Source organism: Nelusetta ayraudi, unplaced genomic scaffold (genome assembly GCF_046127955.1).
Source record: "Nelusetta ayraudi isolate G7.1 ecotype Tasmania unplaced genomic scaffold, CSIRO-AGI_Nayr_v1 ptg000020l, whole genome shotgun sequence".
NCBI classification, from domain to species: domain Eukaryota; kingdom Metazoa; phylum Chordata; class Actinopteri; order Tetraodontiformes; family Monacanthidae; genus Nelusetta; species Nelusetta ayraudi.
Genome location: NW_027466070.1, coordinates 363,697 through 384,737, shown reverse-complemented (window position 1 = coordinate 384,737; position 21,041 = coordinate 363,697). Strand labels below are relative to the sequence as shown.

Sequence of the window (21,041 nt, the reverse complement as noted above, 5' to 3'; positions counted from 1 at the left end):
AGTCTGTCCTGCTGCCTCTGGATCTGCTTGCACTTTGGCACTGAATTGCTTCAAATCAACAGGCAGCCGCTCTTTAAACAGCCTTGTGGAAACAACCGGATGCTCATAGGAAAGAATCGATCCAAATACCTTTATTTTCGTCTCCTTCTTCTTCTTTTTCTTCTTCTTTTTCTTCTTCTTCTTCGATATCACTATAAAGAAACAGCAATAAAGACAGCATTGAAAGTATCAAAATTCTACGTGGAAAACAGTTCGAAATGAAGTCAATGAATCTTTGATTCAGGAAACTTGTTATCAGTTTTTCTGAACACTTTGATTAAATTTGATCATTTCAACTTTGATTCCACTCCAGAGCTGCGTTTATGGAGAGAACCGGACATCCATCCAGTGCACTACGCCCTCTCTGGCCAAACTGGGACTGCAGCCACCAGTGGTCACCAAGGTGGCCTTTGTCCTGGACGGCTACTACACCGACCAGTGGGACCTGATCTACGTGGAGGATCCACTTTTCCAGGACCCCAAGCTCACGTCAAAGGACAACAAGAGCATCGTGGAGCTCAAGGTGAGGCGCCCCCCGCCTCCGTCTCCCTACCCCCAAAAAACAAAGCGCACAAACAGCAATTGAAGTCTGCCCACTTGAATTGGCCGTCAAAAAAAGGAACCCTTGAACTCCAGCCAGACGGACACCTGCGGATGAAGCAGCTGGAGAAACTCGACATACCTGCGGGGGGCGGGGGGGGAAACCCAAGTCATTCACTTTTAAGGGAGCCGAGTAAGAAAATACTGTTTATGCACTGTGGCAAATTGTTAAAAGGGTCAGAAGTGTAACAGAAAAGCCAGATCTGAGCCGCGATGAAGCAGAACAGAGGAATAAAGGGGCCGGCCTCCTTTTTATTGCCATGCTAGCCCCGAAAAACACATTAAGACGTTAAGAAACCAGAAGGCAGAGTCTGTCTTGTTTTTTTTGCAAAATGATTCACTTTAGAAGAGACACATGCACATTTTTGCAGGTTTGACTTGGCTAACGAGGCTGCCATGCTAGGTTAGCCGCGTGGCTAATCGAGCTGCCGTTAGCTTTGCGGTTTGACAGCAGCTGGAGTTCTTTGAAAAAAAACAATTGCAGAATTCGGCAAATTCGGCAGCTTTCCAAGTCTCCAGTTGCTGAGGGGCTTCGAGCGCCATCTTCTTATTCTTCTTCTTCCAGTCGGGTCGGCCGTGGCGGCTAATCTTGCTAAAACTGCAGTCGACCGCTTGAGTGCTAACATGTCTGCCCGCCAGGAGAAATAACATGAAAACTTGAATGTGATGAAGGAGGCTGTTCGTACTTTTCACCCACCTCAGTGTGCGCAGGTTCACACGTGCGACCCTCGGGAGTCACTCGGTCAAGTTGAGAAGGAAACAATAGAGAAAGAAAAACAGGAAGTGGAACCTGTTTCCCCTCCTCTCCTCTCCTCTGCTCTCATTGTTCGACCCGCCGAGGTCAAAGCGTTTGACATATTAACATTTCAAACGAGACGAGTGACCCCCCCACCCCCACCACATCCACCCCAGAGACATTCAGTGAACACAATGAAAAATGCATTTCTTCTGTTTTCTTTTGTTTGGTTCTTTCTTACAGTTTTTTTTTTTTTTTCTCTTTGTGTTTCGGTCGACGGCCGAGCAGTTTGGTGGCAGCTGTGCTGCTTTTTTTTTTCCTTCTTCTCCTTCTTCTTCTTCTTCTTGGACTCTTTTTTTTCCCCCAGCCGTGACCCTGGCCCTGATGCTAAATCCACCACTGACTCACACCTCTAGCCCCTCCCCTTTATCCCAGACGACCCCCCCACCCCACTTCTCTCACACACACACACACACACACACACACACACACACACAAAGGGGCGGTACCAGGCGCAAGCCTCCTCTGATAACTCTGCCCGCCGACGTGCTTCATTAATGGTGGAATGCCAAACTGCTCAGGGAAACAACTTGACTCGGTGAAACACAAATAAACAAAGTGTTTACCTCCGACTGGCGGGCCCATGAAAGGGGGCGGCGGCCTGTTGACTGATCGCCAGCTTATAAGCGTCGCCTCCGTTACGGGAGAGCGAGGACCGTCTCACATTCACATGCCGTCACTGTTGGGCCGCGATGAGAGCACCACACTGATTGTGTGTGTGTGTGTGTGTGTGTGCGTGTGCGTGTGCGTGTGCGTGTGCGTGTGTGTGTGTGTGTGTGTGTGTGTGTGAGTGTGAGTGGACAGTTTGGTCACGCCCCCTGCCAAGAAAACACACTGCGGATTGTGTTTGATGATCCCACTTGTCTTTCTGTGTCCGTCCCTAATTGCGAGCAAGTGGATTAATTTGTCCCCCGTGAGCTGCCTGGGTCCAGCGTGTGTGTTTGTGTGTGTGTGTGTGTGTGTGTGTGTGTGCGTGTGTGTGTGTGTACGTGCATGTGTGCAACAGGTGCAAGTCTCCGCTCTGTGTCAAATTGGAAAATCCCAAACTGTCACGCAAGGAATGTGATCATTCTCTTTATTGCATTCTGGTGCGCTCAAACAAGCATGTATGTGTGTGTGTGTGTGTGTGTGTGTGTGTGTGTGTGTGTGTGCGTGTGTGTGTTTGTGTGAGACAGAACGATGCCATCAGATAAACGAGAGGACAAGCAAAGCCTGAGAGCAGAGAAATCAACACACTTGGCTTTTGAACACTGCTCAAACGGGATTACACACACACACACACACACACATGTATACATGTGCATGTGTGTGAGACGATCGAGGTATGAAGTCCGAGTCTGACGGTGAAAGACCAAGATACCAAACATCCATCCGGGTGGAACCTTTTGCATTAAAGTTGAGTTTGAGTTTCTTCCAGACTGAACTTACATGCTTCCTTGAGATGAACTCGGACTTGGCTTTTTTATAGGAGTGTTTTTTTCTATTTTCTAATAACACAGAACCATATAAAGAGGATCTTTCTCCATGCTGGACATTCATTCGAAATTTCTTTCACAAATAGCAGGAGCTGCTTGGGTAGCTTGGGTATATTTATATACATATATATATTTTATTTTTTTTGTGGCGCTTCCAATGGCAGTGGGAACATGTTTTAAATTTCTTACAGGCCTCTCCTCTCCATAGTTGGAATTGTTGGCGAGTTTCTTTGGTTGTTTTTTTTTTCTTCTCTTTTTTGTGCTGATATATTTGATGAATCCCAGATGAGCAACATTGGTAAAGTAGTTCCAGGCACGTCACTGTCCTCCGTGTGTTACTGCTCTGCTTCTGCGCCTGATGGTGTTTGTTTCGTCTTTAACGGCAGAATACGGTGCGGAAGGTGCTGCCGAGCAGAGACGTCGATTGTCAAACAGTGCACGTCAGAAAAGTCCTCCTGGTGCCTTGCAGCTGTTGGCCTCACACGTCTTCCGCTTCCTCCGCAGGGTGACCGGATGGACCGGGAGGCCATGAAGTGTCAGGTTCTGACCGTCTCCAACCACAGCTGCGAGAGCCTGACCTTGGAGGGAAACACTCTGGAGTGCACCGTCCCCACCGAACTGCAGGCCACCAGCTCCAAGGAGCTCCAGGTGGAGGTGAGCGATCGCTATTTTAGTCCCGCCTTCTTTGACAAGGCGTGGCACAGCACAACTCAGACGTCATGGCTTCCTGTGCCTGCTAACAGTTTTCAACAAGGCATTTTAGCAATAGACGCTAAGATTCGTGATATATCAGCCATGCTCAAAACAGCGCTAGCTAGCCACTTAGCTTGTTCTCAAATTTGAGAAAAAAAATGCACTGTCAATCAAGTAAAAAAAGGAACTGAAAAGTAATCAGAACATAACAACAATGTAAATCACAGTAAAAGATGCTAGCCTACCTACTATGCTCTTCCAAACTGTTGCTAGCAAACAAAATGGCCTCTTACATTTCAAACCAATTGCTTTTTTCTTTTCTTTTTTTGGCGAATCAAGAAGTCAGCAGTGACTTGGGGCTCCTCAGGGACGTTTTATTTACATCTAATGGATTCAAACTTTGTATAAACACCTTCGAGTGAGGAGAGAGGGAAAAATCCTGAGAGCCTTAAAGAGGCTTTTTGATGATACTTACTGTCAAACATCTGCTCTCGAGCTGAGTGGATAGCAAACAGCAGGCGATTCATTAAAACAAAAAAAAATGCATTTCTACTGAATTCCTCCTCAGTTTGTGTTACGGGACTCATGCAGTAAAAGGTATCGAGTCATATCGCAACACCTGCTGCCGAGGAGTGTGACCTCCCACGCAGCATCAACACGGTGGTGATGGATGGACCGAGTGTGTCTGTGTGTGTGTGTGTCTGTTTGTGAGTGTATGTGTGTGTCTGATACTTGTAGCAGAAAAGCGTTTTTAATCAGAATTATTCCAAACTAAATTTCCGTATAAATGCTCTAGAAGCGTATAATCTTCTAAATCTTCTTAAATTTGTCTCGTGCGAGGAATTCATTTCACCCCAACTTCACTCTGACTGAGGTTGTAGTCGGACTTTGTGCCATGCTGAGCTCCTCAGTCCACACTCTGGGGCGTTTTATGGAAAACACCGCATTCCTCTGGCGTTCCAGGCACTTTTTACAGGGGACACTGGCTAACTCTCCTGTCCTCACGCCGGGCCTTATAAAACTCGGTCTGCTGAGTGAGAGGGGCTCAGCGTCCAGCTGTCCACTCAATTAAAGTGCAGCGTCGCTGGTCGTGAGAAGGAGAGGCCTCGGCGTTGTGTGGAAAGGTCGCCCGCCAAAAACACCTTCGCTTGGCGATGACATCTCGGCCTGCGATCCGACTGTTAGCGCTCAGATTGTCAATCAATCTATCGATCGTTTAAAGGCCGGGCGTGTGGGATTTAGCAACAACTAGTGGCCATGTACCATATTGCAGATCGTGTGAACGTTCCTTTGTTCAGTTCCTTTTTTTTTTTTTTGTGACTTCCGACTGCTGTGACAACAAAGAATATATAATATATTTATATTCTATCATTCTATCCTAGTTCATACCAAGTGTTTTTTTGTTTTTTTTTTACTTTTTATGCACTTGACTTTTAAATGAGAATTTGCAATTTAAATTTTCAATGAAAACAATTCTTACCAGTGATATGTACACGTTTCTCTTTTTTTTTTTCAAAAAGAAAACTGTCAAAAACAACAAAATTAAGGGTTGAAACAGAAACGAATAGCCGTTTTTTTTTTAATTCTGCTAATCATGTTTATCTATAATATGCTAACACCGGGCTAATATCCGATTGCCGGCCGTCTTCGGCGATAAAATCTGCTGCCTGCCGCCGAAACAGCAGACCTGTGAAGTGGCCTCCAGAGGAAAAACCTTTATCTCAGAGGAGGATCAGGCGGCAATATCCCCGAGGAGCAGCAGCACCTCCTGCACACACACACACACACACACACACACACACACACACACACACACACACACACACACACTTAACGAGCCGAGTGCAGGAGAGGCTGCAGTGGAAACCTCATTTCCACTAAACCTAATAATGGCAAAAGCAATATGGCTGATGTAATCTGCCTGTCTGCAGTAATAGACTATAGTGTGAGTGTGTGTGCATGTGTGTGTGTGCGTGTGCGTGTGTGTGTGTGTGTGTGTGTGTGTGTGTGTATGCATTGTTGCATGCCATATGTCTGCATGCCAGTTGCGTGCCTTTAAGATGAGTGCGTGTGGAGCCACAGGTCCTGCGCAACAAAGGCGGCGGCCGTGACTTTGTGTGTCACTGTGTATCGTGTGTTTGTGCGACGTGACGGCAACATCGGTGCGGTGGGTGACGAAGCACGAGTGAGAGAACAGGGCGGAATACTCCTTTAAGAAAATCACCCGACGGGGCCGAGAGTGTTCCCGCTGCAGTTTGAACTCGTGCTCGGGTTTTAATTGTGTTGAGGTTTTTTTTTTTTTTTTTTTTTTTAATCACAATCAAAAGTTGTCGGCTCAGCCAGGAAGTGGTTGCATCTCTCTCAAGCCCCCACAGTCCAAGATGACGGCCCATTTGTTTCAGTGAAGTTGCTCACCCAGATAGAGTGTGAGAAAGTAGCCACTTCCCATCATGCCTCTGTAACTCAAATGATCTATTTGGCCAATCAGAACGATCCTGGAGAACGTGACTTACAGACATGTGTGGACGCAGCCAATCAGAACGAGCTGACGCACAGCGTCTTGGCCTTTATCATAAGTGAATAATATACAATAGAAGGATTTGCTATGAATCGCATTTCAGGTCACAGTGGTCCTGTCAGTCGTTTTAAAGGGGTTTATTTTTGTATTGCGGTCTATGGGAAAAATGCTTTTTGGGCCCATGGGACTTTTTTGCTGCAGTACCTCCAGTGGCCACTGGGGAAGATATATAATATTTAAAAATAAAAATGATATTGCCAGTCTGGTACCAAGTTCTTCTAATACATCCATGATCTCTCTCCCTCTCACCCTCCGCCCCCCTCCTCCAGTGGCGGCAGGCTGACAGCATCAGGTACCTGGGCATCCTGATGCTGGCCAAGGAGCAGGACTACACGGGGCTGATCGTGGGCTGCGTGTGCGTCAGCCTGCTGCTGTTCCTGCTGGGGGCGCTGCTGCTGTGGCGCAGGAACAAGCGCATCGACGGTAAGGGGCGGAGCCAACACGTCAAACCTTTCTGAGTCTTCTTCGAACCACCGTGCATGTCTGTCGTAGCTGGGCGGCTTTTTCAAATAAATTTGTTTTAAATAAAATTCATGCAGCGGTTCTGGGTTGCACAGATGAGCCGCTTAGGTTTTTTTTAATCAACAATCTTCACCTCTCTGTCCACTCCCTCCCACCTCCAGATCCACCGGAGGTTTGGTACGACAGCCGCGGTCACATCCAGCACCTGGACCGGCTGGCCAACGCCAGGAGCATCAGCCCCACCAACGAGCTGGTCTCCCACGAGTCGGTCGACTACAGAACTAACCTGCTGGAGGGTACGTCGGCCGCAGTCGCCACTCCACCATGAACTGCTACGCTACTCTAGCAGTGCATGTCTTCCAGGGCTGGATATGCTTTTTTGAGGACCAATGGGGGGTTGTTTTTTCGTGGAATATTTCCGAAAATATGTAGAAAATCTGAGAATGTGGCCTTATTTTTTTATTCATTTACAGAGAAATGCCATTAGTTTCCTCCACCCTTTTTTGTGACCTATTTTTTTCAGTTCCTCCCGTTGATTTAAAAACATTGCAGCCTTTCCAGCAAAAATTTTGTCGGTCACATTTTCATACATTTTGCATCTGGAGGACTTTGATCTTGAGGGCAACAGACTCAGAGAGGTTCCGTCCTTGTGTCTCCCCATCCTGTGCATTACCGTCCGAGCTGTTTTGGTGTTTAAAGGCTTGGTGTCGGTGAAGCAGCTGATCTGAGCTCAGCACTTCCAGCTCTAAGACCCAAATTTAATCTTTTAGCTTGAAGTCCTCAATTTGATTTACCTTCAGCGACGGCTCAATCATAGACTTTATTTTTCCCCCACCGTGCCCCTCCTCTCTCTGATCACGTGACCAGAGCTCGACTTTCCAGAGCTCCTTGCTGACCTTTAACCCACCTCATCCCCCCTCCCTGCCCCCCCCCCCCTCCGTCTGCAGATCAGGGCACGGACAGGCCCGAGACGTGTCGGGCGGCTCCGCCCATCTACGGCGGCAACGGCGAGCTACTCTCGCCCAGGCTGAGGGCGCTGGGGGTGGGCGTGGCCATGGAGGGCGAGCTGGTGTCGCCGCTCCTGATGGCACCGGTCCACATCGACCCGTCCTGCCTGCACCCAGACCTGCTGACGGAGGTGCAGCACGTGGTGATCGCCCGGGAGCAGCTGCTGCTCCACCTCAACCAGATCATCGGCAGAGGTGAGGGCTGCAGCATGTATTTGTATTTCCTTATGAAATTATTTATTCTGTTTTTATTTTATTTTATTTTTATATTCAAGCTGATTTTTGTCCTGCTGCCGCACATCGTTGTTGTCATTAATGCAACATTTAAGCGCGTTTGCTGCAGAAAAAACATAATATTAAAGGACCCACATAATTAATCATCCTTAAGTCTCACTGGAGGTCACAGCAGCAAATTGAGCCCTCTGTTTGCAGCCTACTGCTAAAAAACTATGCCCTATCGGACCTTCTGCAACACCTTGCTAGGGGTGTGGTCACCGACCTGACGGGGGTATCAATGCTCTGTTTATGACATCACAAAAGGGCTCATTTGCAGGCCTGGAACGCAGGTTGTTGTCTACAAACGTCCAATTAAAATTCCCTATATTGGCCAAAGCATTCTTAAATCCACCGGGTTTGTGTCTCGCACAGCGACCGCCTGGAAAAGCCCCGGAAAAAAAGAATCAACAGTCCAGATTTCTCTGCCTGTTGTTCAGGACGCGGTGCAGTGCGATTATCCAGCCACTTTGGGATTTTATGCAAAGCCGTCGTAAAATTTGCCCACAGTGAGGTGTATTGTCTGCTTCGTCCCACACACACACACACACACACACACACACACACACACATTTGTGACGTTCTAAGTTGGCGGGTCGGATCAAATTTAACATGTTGAAGGAAAAAAAACTCAAGCGAATGAGTCCCCCCTCCTTTAGGTAAAGAACCAGGGTTCAGAGAAGGGGGAGGGGCTGAAGCAGGCTAGGATGACTGGTTGGCAGCCAGAATTCCCAGGGTCCGTCATGGGCAGCAGCCGTAACCCGACACTGGGGGCCATCTGCGAGGACGTGATAGCAGAGCCCCGCGCTCATTTGTACGGCCGAGTCGTCGAGTCTTCACAGGCACGAAACTCAATAAACTGGGCTGTAAGTCAGCCGGGAGGAATTAATTCATCAGGAGGTCGAGTTAACGAGGGCAGATTAGGTGTCCCGGTGACGGGAACTGAAATTAATCTGACTGAACTGTTTTTATGACAAGACCTACCGCCTGATATTTGGGTTTTTGTGGGGGGCGGGGTTTTGGTTTTTTTTTTTACGCTCAGTTCACACTAAATAAAACCACTTTGATCCTTCTGACCTCAAACTTTGCCCCAGATTTTTCGCCGTCCCTCTGCGGACGGGAATATTTCTAGAAGTCAGATAAGAGGAAGACCTCCGCAAGCCAAGACACAAATAAAAAATAACCTCATCGACTCTGTGCAAGCTCGAGTTTGAAGCTTCTGTGACGCCTTGCAGGGTTTTTATTTCCTGCCTTTCATGGTATGATGCGAAGAATTCAGCCGCGACGCATGTCGAGCCAAAAGTTAAAGCTCACTTGCAGCGTTTTCAGGGAATTCGGGGGTATTTCTGAGACGGCGACAGGCTCCTACCCTCTTTACCTGTCCCCCCTGACAGGCTGTAATCAAGTTGACGTGTTAATGTGTACGTGTGTGAGGGTTTTGTTTTTGTTTTGTTTTGGGGTTGTTTTTTTTTTTGCTTTACTCTGTGACTCACTCGCCTCTGTTGCAACCTGCAGGTCACTTTGGCTGCGTGTTCCACGGGACCCTGCTGGAGCCGGACGGCCAGAAGCAGCACTGCGCCATCAAGTCTCTCAACCGTGAGTACGACACACACACACACACACACACACACACACACACACACCCCACGTTCCAGACAAAACAAAGTGCTCAAGATCAACTCCACCAGTCCCTCAAGTGATGCTAATTGACTGTCAGCAGGCTGTGGATTCAGTGTGTTTTCATCAGGAGAACTTGGAATTGAAGCGATGCAAAACACAACGGATGAAAAGCAAGAAAACACACGCAAACGACCAAACAAAGAAACGCTGCATAAGCCAGTCACTACTACGGAAGTGCTCCAAACCTGCAGGGGGCGCTCTCTCACATAGGCAGACCGAAGACGGCTGACTGACAATGATTTAAACAACAGCGGGCTTAGCATGCTAATGTGATTTTTGTTTGAGTATATTTTACGTCAGTTTCTAGAAACCTTCTCGTCAGCCGTCCTCGGTCTACCTCTGTCTTTCTCCATTGAGCTGTTCCGCTAAGAGCGCCCCCTGCAGGTTTGGAGCACTTCCGTTGTAGTGACTGGTTTATGCAGGGTTTTTTCTTTCGTTTGCATGTGTTTTCTTTTTTTTAGGTTTGCGTCTGTTGTGTTTTGCATTGCTTCTCTGTTTGCAGCGCATTTGATGATTAAGTTTTCATGTCTTGCAGCGTGTTTTTTTTTTTGTTTTGTTTTCACCACAATCCTCTTTTTGTACCTTGTTTAGACTTGTGTTTGTGTTTGTGAATTTGCATCATTTCCATACCTGCAGCTGTTTTCGCCAACTCAGGCGCATTAGGCAGTTGTATTGTGTTTGGCCCTTGTCGGCCACCGTGACCTACAGATAAAGGCTGAGAAGCTGAGCAAAAACAGGATCATCAAAACTCTGCAAAAGAAAAGTTTCGTATCCAGTTTTTCTCTTTAAAAAAAAGAGAATCAAAGTGGGGGGAAAAAAAACTTCTTGTATTGGCTGCATGTTTACGTAACATCTCAGGGCGAGATAATGAACAAAAAAAAACAGGAAATAACAACATCAGGAGCCTCTCTGCTGGCTGCAAAGCCAAAATAATCACATCATCATTCAGGCTTGCTCTTGCTTATATTGCACTCTTATTGTCTGATGCCAAGACGGCGCCACGGCGGGACAAAGCTCATCTCGCCTCAGTGCCTCCCTGAATCCTTCATTTTTTTATTTTTTTATTTAATTCCTTTATTTTTGGTTGTTGTTGGCGATGGGTGATGGATGAGCATCCCATGATGAGGACGGCATTAGGACCCTCCCTAATCATGTAACCTGTCAGTGTGAGCCAAGGAGATGGATGCGGGAGTGATGTGGAGGGGGGGGGGGGGGGGTACCGTCGGGGCCACCAGCCGGAGGGGGGAGGGGGAGGTCGCCGGGGTTCCGCCCCCCCTGGGAGACTCCTGATTAGGTTTGGCCATTTCTCGGGGCACCTTGTCTTTATTCCCCTGCATTCTGCCAGTCGATGGGTTCAGCCTAATATGACCGTAACTAAGACGGGTGGCCGAGGGTCCGGGGGGGGGGGGGGGGGGGGGACCGGGGTGATCCGAGCGCCATAACGTCATCCTCTCATCGAGGCTGCTCTCAAATCCAATGTTGCCCCCCCCCCCACCAACCCCATCTCCCCAATCAGCTGCAGGTGAAGAGCTTCTATCGCTAAGCAGATTAGAGCAGCGGTGGAGGCGAGGCCAGAGGGCGTCGACATCGTGGCGTAGATGCAATTGGCTGATGGGAGATTGGTGGCGGGTGGGGGGTCAGGTCCAGGCCAGGGACACCATGGAGCTCTTCTCCTTGTCTTTGAATTACCTTCACCTTTGTTTTTTTGCAAGACTCTACGAGATAGATGATGATAAGACAATGAGCCGTGTCTGTCATCAGAGAAAGAGTCTCCTCAAAAAAAGAGGCTGGGGCCTCGACCAGAGCACACAGGGTCCGCGGCAAAGCAATCATTCTTCATTTTGATGGTTCTGGTGGAGACAGATTGTGAGCTGAGGCAGTACAGACGGGCCATCCTGCAGAAAAAAAAACATTCTGTGGTCTAATTTTCGTGTCCTGTTCCTGTAAGAGGTACTTCATCATAGGCCTCTTTCAAAAATCTAAGTCTGACAGCTTCATATTAATGATTATAGACCAGGTTCGGCTTCCAAAAGAGGCAACAAGTTCAGAATCGGAATCCAAATAATCTTTATTGGCTTTGAACTCAGTGCAAAAATAACACAGCCACTCGGTCCAGTCTGCAAGCGGAATGAAAAAGGTGCGCAGAATACTGTAATAAATAAAAAGGCACATAAAAACTAAAATGTTAAGAATGAGCAAAAAAAATATATGAGTGAATACAACATATTTTTCTTAGGAAGAAGTATCCTCTTCTGGAAATTGTGTGTTTTCAGATGTTATTATATTGGCATTAAATTGAGAGTAATCACATCACTCATGTGATTTCACAGCTGTATTTAGCTCAAAGTTCACAAGAAAACGTGCAACATGTTCCTGCAAAATAGCCCCAAAATACCCCTTGTTCATGTTCAAGTTCTTGCACCGTCTCACTGTGCAGACGCATCAACCACAAGGAATCTCACAAGTCCGGAAAATCCCTCAACCTTCTCTAACCTTTTTTCATTTCCTGCCGTCTGCAGGCATCACCGACCTGGAGGAGGTGTCTCAGTTCCTGAAGGAGGGCATCATCATGAAGGACTTCAGCCACCCCAACGTCCTCTCTCTGCTGGGGATCTGCCTGCCGCCCGAGGGCTCACCGCTGGTGGTCCTTCCGTACATGAAGCACGGCGACCTGCGCAACTTCATCCGTGACGAGGGACACGTACGTCTTCACATGGCTGTCAGGCAGCAAGATGAAGGGGAGCAACTGGATCTGAAACCTTCTTCCTCTTGCAGAACCCAACGGTGAAGGACCTGATGGGCTTCGGGCTGCAGGTGGCCCGAGGGATGGAGTATCTGGCCAGCAAGAAGTTTGTCCATCGGGACCTGGCTGCCAGGAACTGCATGTGAGTTCACACTTCCTGCTTCCACATCAAGAGACTTTGTGTTGAATCTTGCACCTCCTCGGCTGCTCAGTGTGTCCAGTCAAGCGGATGATTGATCTGGATTCCGGCTCGCAGCTAGAAGAGCCTCATTTTAGGGGAAAAAAAAGAGCTAAAAGAGCTTTTTCCTCTTGGTTGTGACAAATGCAGGAAGCAGCTGCTGCAGGGCAGCAGAAGCAGTTGACGTTTGACCGGAGAGATTTTAATGCATGCTGCAGTTTTATCATTTTCGCAAGATTTTTCTGTATGGAAAACGTTTTCAGGTCTGTAGCTGCCTGGCTCACTGATTGGTTTTCAGCCTGAATAAGATAGATGGTCCATCACCTGCTTGTCACTACTCTCCTAAAAGTTTCCAGTGGGCTCTTCACCACATGGATACACACAATGAGGGCAGATGTAGGAAAGGTTCCCTCTGATTAAGATAAAGAAACGAAACAGGGGGAGAGGGAAAAGTCAACAAGCAAGAGTGAAAATAACACATTGGTGTGTTTTCTGCCGACAGGCTGGACGAGAGCTACACGGTCAAAGTAGCCGACTTCGGCCTGGCCAGAGACGTCTACGACAAGGAGTATTACAGCGTCCACAACAAGAGCGGAGTCAAGCTGCCCGTCAAGTGGATGGCGCTGGAGAGTCTGCAGACGCACAAGTTCACCACCAAGTCTGACGTGGTAAAGACACACAGCCGCAGTCCAGTGCAGCAAACAGAGTGGCGTCTCAAGGTGTCAGGGTCCCAGACTGAGAAATTAAAAAAAAAAAAAAAACTAGCCACAGTCAATAGCTGCGTTTCCATTATCCCTAGAATTGCGCAGAACCTAAATATCGCAATAAAATGTATCAAACCTAAACTTTGAAGAACCTCTCAAATGTTGCTAAAAGGTTTTGACGCTCTCTTGAGTTGGTTTTCAGACGTATCGATATAGAGGTACATCGCAAAAGTGTCATGGCAACACTTTTTTCAAATTTACACGTCACCGGACGTGATGTACAGGGTCATGTGACCATTTCACTTCAGGTGAAAATGGCGCGTTATGTGTGCGGCGTTGGCCCCGCCCCCTCAGACCACGTTTGTTTGTTTGAATGATTCGACAACGCATCGATTTTATCAGGAGAGGGGGTAAACAGTGAGCTAAGTACACAGATGATGCAGTTCGATTTGTTTGGTGTTTTTTTGGACAATCAATCATCATCAATTCACCTTCTCCCGCAGTGGTCGTTTGGCGTGTTGCTATGGGAACTGATGACACGCGGAGCTCCGCCCTACTCGGACGTCAACTCCTTCGACATCACCGTCTTCCTGCTGCAGGGGAGGAGGCTGCTGCAGCCCGAGTTCTGCCCCGATGCCCTGTGAGCACTCACACACACACACACACACACACACACACACACACACACACACACACACACACACACACAAGCGCACCCACTGTACATGTATACACTCTTCTCCCGTCACTCTCCTGCTGAAAGCAGAAAGCGGCCACGGCTCAGTGAGTGTGAGTGAGGGACTGAGTGAGTGCGGCCGGCGCTGCACTCAGTCTGACAGGAGAAGGCGGCCTTGGCGATAAACAGCGAGACGGAGGCCCGAGAGGAGAACTCGTGAATAAAAGTCAGTCGGGTTTCAGCCGTCCGTGTCGCTCTTAGAGGCCTTTCATCTCATCCCAACCCGGCGGAGGGTCAAACAAGAGTCAGACGCAGCGCCGCAGCTCTTGAATGCTGTTCCGGGAGCAGTTTGATTTTGATTAAAGAAATAAAAAATAAATTCCAGAAAGCGAGGATCCGCCCCTTTTACATGTGACATCACAAAGGGCCACACTGAGACCTACCGTCCTGCCAGGTGCCGGCTCCCCTCTCCGACACCACCAAACATGCGGAAGGCCCAACGTAGCAATTTGCTATTTGCAGTTTGTAGGCCATAAACAGAGGGCTAAACATCCAGTCAGAGAGATTTCTGGTGACCTAATCATGCAAGGCCACAACATAGATAGACAGATAGATAGATAGATAGATAGATAGATAGATGGATAGAATCACTGTATTCCATTACACTGTTTTCTTTCTTCTGCTCTCCATTAAAGTCCAGCCTGTCTCCAGTTTGCTTTCTGACTGACAGCGGGGGGGAGAATAAACCAACATAACAAATCATGTTACCGTATTAGTCAGAAACGTCCTGGCGGCAGGCTGCTCTTCCTGTTTCACTGCTGCTCACTTAACGCGCCGCTCGCTATCCGACTGCGTCCCAATCCGTTAAAACCGCTGAGCCCCGCCAAGTGTGATCTCACAAGGGGCCACCGATAACGCGCATGCGTGCGTGTGTGTGTGTGTGTGTGTGTGTGTGTGTGTGTGTGCCGGGGGTGGGGGGGAGTGCTACTCCCAAGCTATAAATTAAACAGAGACGTCAGCAGGTGATGCACGTCTGCAAACATTCTCACCATTCCTGAGCGCTGACAGCTCGGCCCGATGGAAGCGGCGGCCGCCGCAGCACGTTGACGCGTCATTCTCCAGGCCGTTTGTCTTCATCTGCAGCAACCTGCCAAGTCTGGGGATGAGAAATCGCAGGGGAGTGTCAGAGCTCTGGAGAAGTGGGATAAACTAGACTATCTACAGGAAGAGTTGAGAAGGAGTCCTGACCCGAGCGACGCCTCAGTTTGTCACTGACTCTTAAGTAAACCGACTCAGTGGCCTCAAGCCATGGCCACTTTGGGTTAAGCGGACTCGTTGGCCACCAACAGAGAGTCGAGGAAGCTCAGCTAGGAGGGAGATGTGACCTGCTTGAGGGTTGACCGGCCTGAAACCTGCCTGGAACCAGACCTGTTTTTGAGGTCTGACTCCATGAAATGTTTTTTATTTGTTTGTTTTTTCAAAACTTAAACCAAAAAGGGAGGGTGATTGTTTCTGGACATTTCAAGACTTGTGAAACACCAGAATATCCTTTTAAGGCTGTCTGCCGCTTCCTTAGAGACAGCATTTTCTTTCATTCAAACATATAATGTTACATCAGGAAGTAAAAGAGCGCTCCCTGTTTGAAGTTTCCCCATTCAGGGGAAATGTTGTTGATTACATGCATATGTACCAGCAATCAATAAAAAAGTAAGGCTGTCAGTCGATTAAAATGCTTAATCATGATTAATCGCATGTCCTGACTGACAGCCTAAAAAGTAGGGCTTTCAGTCGATGAAAAATTTTAATCGCGATTAATCGCATGTCCTGAGCTAACTCGCAATTAATCGCAAATTAATTGCAAATTTTTTTAACCTGCTCTATATGTAACTTCATATGATATTTATTTGATATATTTATTTGGCACTGAGCCAGTTGCTCAAACAGAAAAGTCTTTTGACATTTTCTGACAACAAGGCAGCTTGTCCAGACAGTGTGAGTAACCTCTCACACGATACAGAAGTTGCAGGTGTTGCAAAGTAGTTAAAAGCCAGGTTCGGCCACTGTTTAGCCTTTTATTTATTCATTCTCCTGACTCCGCCTCCTGACTCCGCCCCTCCTCCTCTGCCCGCAGCTACACGGTGATGATCGAGTGCTGGCACCCCAAGCCGGAGCGCCGGCCCTCCTTCTCCGAGCTGGTGTCCCGCATCGCCGCCATCTTCTCCAGCTTCAGCGGCGAGCACTACGTCCTGCTCAACACCACCTACGTCAACATCGACAAGATGAGCCCCTACCCCCCCCTGCTGGCCTGCGGCTCCACCTCCACCTCCACCTCCTCCCCGGCCTCCACCTCCACCTCATCCTCCTCCTCCTCCTCCTCCTCATCCCCGTCGTCCCGCCCCTCCGCCTCCACGTCGCTGCCGACCCAGTCGCCGCTCTTCTGCCACGTGGAGCGGGACTGCTGCACCTGAGCGGAGGGAGGCAGGGAGGATGAGGAGGAGGAAGAGGGAGTTCGGAGGAGTGAAAAAGAGAAACGGGTTATGGTGAACTACTGTTAGGCCCAAACACTGGACGCTGAGGGGGGGAACCACGCAGCTTTTGACTGTTTCGCTCACTGTAAATAGATTGTGGAACTTCCTGGATCCTCTGTGAACCGCTGACCTCTGACCCTATCGACTGACTCCGCCCCCTCGATTAGGTTGCGTCACCGAGGTCCACAATATAAGTCGGAAAACCCGTTCTTTTCTTCCATCCCTCATTTATTCCCACTGTTTGTACTGTGAATCTCCAACAAACGGACGTGTGTCGCGCTGCATTGTGTCGTGTCGCTTCGGCACGCCACCCGCCACTTCCTGTCCTGCATCCCGCCACCGGAATGCCCCCCCCCCACGCCTCGACGGACCTCCAATGTGGAGGCAGCGAGGCGGGATGTGAAGAAGAAAAAGTCGCGACCTGAGTTCACTGCAGTTCACTGGATGCTTTATTTGTATAAATATCTTTGGATGTTTTCACCTTTTGATGTGCACGGGGTAGACGATGGCGGTGGTGGGGGGGCGCCACAGTGACTCACCGCCTTCGAAGCTCCAGGTGTTTCCAGAGGAGGAGCAGAGGAGCACCTGGTCGTTACTAAACACTAAAACACTGCAGCGCTGCGTCATGGTTGGAGGTCTTCTTTGGAGGAAGAAGAAGGAAAAGACAAGAATCTCTCTCCTGGATGCTCTCTGTCAGTGGACTCTGAGTTCCTTACTGTACAAAAGAATCTATGTGTGGATGATTAGCTTAACGCTGTAGCCGAGGAAATGATGCCATCGCGTGGAGGGCCGTCAACGCAAGTACAAGTACAGCATTTTTGCGATGAACTGATGAAGTTTTTGATTAGAAATAATCAACCAATCACGCCTTTGTTGTGACTCCCACGTGTGCAGAAGAGTCGGCCGTCGTTAGCCGCTAGCTGCGCTGAGGCTACACCAAAGCTGCGTTCCAAATCCTGTACTTCCGTTAATGTCTGTCGCTGCAGTACATTACATTCTACTACATTCATTGTGTGGTGCGCCAATGTTGATATTGTGGGTGGTATCGTCCGAAAAGTAAATTTGTTTTCTGTTTTTTTGAACGGCAAGGATTCTTTGTAACTGCCGCTTGTTCTCCACCCACGTAAATGGCAAAAAAAAAGAAAGACGACATCCGGCATTAACCAAAAACCACAACATAACACCCCATCGGAATGTGACTCCCTTGGTAGCAGCACGTTAGCTAGCTAGTGGATGCTAGCGTTACACTGCAGGTAATTTGATCAACATTTGTGAAAATTGAGTCCAACGTGAGCCAATTACAATTTATAATCTCTGGAATATGTTTTTTTTTTTTTGTTTGCCATCACATGACCTGACATTCATTACACACCAAGTGCACTCTCATAAGATGGATCTCAGAGGTGACGTCACAGGTGGTGCAGCTTGCTTGTCAAGATCAAAGTAGGTCTTTTTTTTGTGTGCATTGCGACGCTCGGCCAAAGCGAGGTGGCTGTTTTTTCTTCACGTGGCCCCCACAGCTTTTAACCAGATGTGTGGAATGACGCGACGTTCACTGACATCACTGAATCTGCAGACTGAAGACACGTTCTAAAGATTGAGATTGACAATATGTTTGCGGGTTTTAGCCTCTGAACCGCCGACTCGCTTCCAATTCTAATTTCATAAAAGTGCATAGTGGCCATTTTTTACTGTCCCATGCAGCCTCTGACCTCTGACCTTGTAGCCTTTTCTCTGCATGGAAACATCCACATTTGGGAGCATCGCCTTAGTTGGGTGATCCATCACTGTCCATCAACAAAAGCGTGCTGTCCAACAATAATATAATTAGCATGCAAATCCATTATTATGTAATTACTACACCATGTAATCCTTGTGTGTTTAAATTGATCACTGCTGATCGGGAAAGACATTGTTGGGATTCGCTCTGGCCAAGTACGCGTGACCACCTACTGCGTCAACTACAAAAAAAGAAAACGTGATCTTGAGACTGTTACTTGGAGTCAGCAGTTCTTGGTCCAATCAAGAGCTGGATGTAGAAGCCGATGTCACGTCTAAACCTCAAGGAGGTTGATGTTTTTATTTTCGACTGATCTCTGTTGTATGGTTGACCAGTTGCAGGTGAATAGCGCCGACTGAGCAGGTGTGCAAACCCGCTCCGTATCATTCACCAATTTTTTTTCATAGTTTCAAATGTTAACATAAACACCTTTTAAAGTAAAGTTTCTTCACTGCATTTCCTCTATGTGATAGAATAATTATCCAACTTTAGAAAGTTTCAAAACTCTGAAATTTGTGAAATGAAAGAGGAAAAAAATTGGTTGGCTACCTCCTGCAAACCACAAACCCGCCCTGCTCCCCATTTTGCCTTTGCTTTGTGTAGCAAATAATGTAGTTTAATGTTTTTTGTTACGTTTCTTTTTTTTTTTTTATGGGAATGGCTGCTGATGCGACTGGGCCATTTGACGGACAGGTATGAATGTTTGCTATGACAAGAAAATTGCTGTACTATATTTTTGTATTGAGGGTGAGCCTTATCTGTAACCCCACCCCCCACCCCCCTAGTCGGAGGAACGATTGCGATTGGACGGCGCCGACGACGCTGATCAAAGTTGTGTTACAGTTTGTTCTTTTCTTTCTTTTTGTTTTGTTTTCACTTTACCAGATGAACCACACTGCCATGTTGTGAACGTTGAGCCGAGCTGACTGTTGCTCTCGGCTCGTCGCCATCGTCGTCGATAGCCTGGCGACGTCGTGTCGCTCTCACCAGTTGCCGTGTGACTCTCGGCCGCTCTCTCTGTGCTCAACACTGTCTGCTCCCTGGTGTGAATCGTGAAGGTACATGTTCCTCTGTAAAAGTCCGTAAATCAACTTTGTCAGTGTAATAAAGCAACACGATCGGAGCCAAGGCCTCGTTATTGGCCCACGGGCTAAATGTTCGACTGGGCTCAACACCTGTAATCACTCACCTTTAAGCTTCTCACATGTACTTCATGTTCACCTCTATATTTACACACTCACCGTGTCACCAATATTTCAAGCAACCTCAGGCCGTTACAATCTTTAGTAATGTTACTTTCTCTGTCCTTTCTCTTCTCCCTCTCTGTGCTCTTCTGATCAGCATCTATCAGTTATTTATTATCTTGACCTCTGTTGTCGCGCAGCTCCACTTACATGTTACACTCCATGTTTAAATCATTTTAAGATTAGTTTTAATCCTACAGTCTTCCACGGTTAACCAAAGGTGGGATTAGTGTTAGTGACGCGGAGGTTGGTTGGGACTCGGTAGTTTTGATGTCCAGAAAACTGACTGGATGTCAAACAACTGAAAACATTACTGCAGCTTTTTAGACATTTTTAGCAGCTCTTTCAAACCTTTGACCTGCAAAGGAAGAAAGTGCAGGTAGAGAGAGAGGGCGAGAGACTCTCACTTTCTCTGTCTTTCTCTTTCTCTCTCTCTTTCTCTCCGACATGCTCCACGCTTGCGAAACGTCACGCGGGACCGCTCGCTGCCCTTTGTGTCTGCCTTTGTTGGCAGAAATTTGTTCCTATTGGCGGCTGCTGACATCTGACCCTTCAACTCCAGCTCCCCCGACTGCTTTTGAACCCTGTAAGAACTCTGGTCTAGACTTCCCCCCCGCCCCCCCTTTTGCCTGTCTGCAGCAGTGAGCCGTGGCCATGGCTCTCAGCTCACGTCGTCCTTTGTGTCGTTGCCCTGAATGACCAGGACGTCTAGCGCAACACAACACAACACAGTGTCTTTGTGGAGAAATGTGAGGGTTTTTCTTTTATGCTCTCCTCTTAGAAATTACATGTTTGTAACTGTTTTGAATTGAACTTGGTTGCAAAAGAGGAATTCCTGCGTGTCGGAGCCTGGAATCGCAGGTGAAACAATGACTCTGCTCCGCCCACCTTGCTGTGCTCACCCCGTACCTGCCACGTTGAAAATTTATCATTTCCAATCATATTTCACAATGTCTTGGCTGAAGCCAGCTGTTATGTAGCAAAAAAAAACGAATCAAACTTAATTTGCTAGATTATGTTCTGAGCTAAAACGAAGGTCAAGATAGCTAGTTAACACAGCAAGGTGCTTGTTGTAAAAACAATCCAACGACCACATCCCCTATACGCATTACTTTGGCTCTAGCCCCGCCTCCTCCTCCTGGAAGGGCAGCGATAGTGATTGTGAGCGTGGTACTTTAGCCGGGGACGCTAATGCATGATATTCTTTTTTTCAGATGGATCTGAGTGAGTCCATACGTTACGGCTCAGCCGTCCGAGATAATCCAGTGTTATTATACAACTAAGCTTGGCAGGAATGTCCTGAAATGTCTCAGGGAGAAGTTGTGAAACCGTCTTCGTGTCAACCCAATCAGAGGAAGAAGATCTTGTGACAGCCTGCGGACACGGAGGAAAACATGGCCCGTCATGTGTGTTTTGATTCGATGATTCAAAGGTGATGTAATAACATCACCGCACGCTGACTGACTGAGATCAGCTTGATCCACATTCACCTCCCAACACGCTTTCTACATGAAGTGCTGATCAGAAAAGCACACAATTTACCAATCATTTGTCTTTCCATTGGCTTTGAAATAAGTTTGGGGGG

At 47.8% G+C, this 21,041-nt stretch overlaps 1 protein-coding gene across 1 annotated transcript in view; it reads left to right on the top strand.

Annotated features, from left to right (window-relative positions):
* met (MET proto-oncogene, receptor tyrosine kinase) overlaps window positions 1-19,333 on the top strand; it is a 58,517-nt gene extending 39,184 nt beyond the window's left edge. The window contains exons 11-21 of the mRNA XM_076027200.1: window positions 353-562; window positions 3,415-3,564; window positions 6,451-6,604; window positions 6,805-6,939; window positions 7,591-7,845; window positions 9,439-9,519; window positions 12,123-12,304; window positions 12,379-12,488; window positions 13,027-13,192; window positions 13,732-13,868; window positions 16,036-19,333. Coding sequence (XP_075883315.1) covers window positions 353-562; window positions 3,415-3,564; window positions 6,451-6,604; window positions 6,805-6,939; window positions 7,591-7,845; window positions 9,439-9,519; window positions 12,123-12,304; window positions 12,379-12,488; window positions 13,027-13,192; window positions 13,732-13,868; window positions 16,036-16,372 — 1,917 coding nt within the window. The 3' untranslated portion in view covers window positions 16,373-19,333. The remainder of the gene's footprint in view (window positions 1-352; window positions 563-3,414; window positions 3,565-6,450; window positions 6,605-6,804; window positions 6,940-7,590; window positions 7,846-9,438; window positions 9,520-12,122; window positions 12,305-12,378; window positions 12,489-13,026; window positions 13,193-13,731; window positions 13,869-16,035) is intronic.
* The last annotated feature ends 1,708 nt before the right edge of the window (window positions 19,334-21,041 follow it).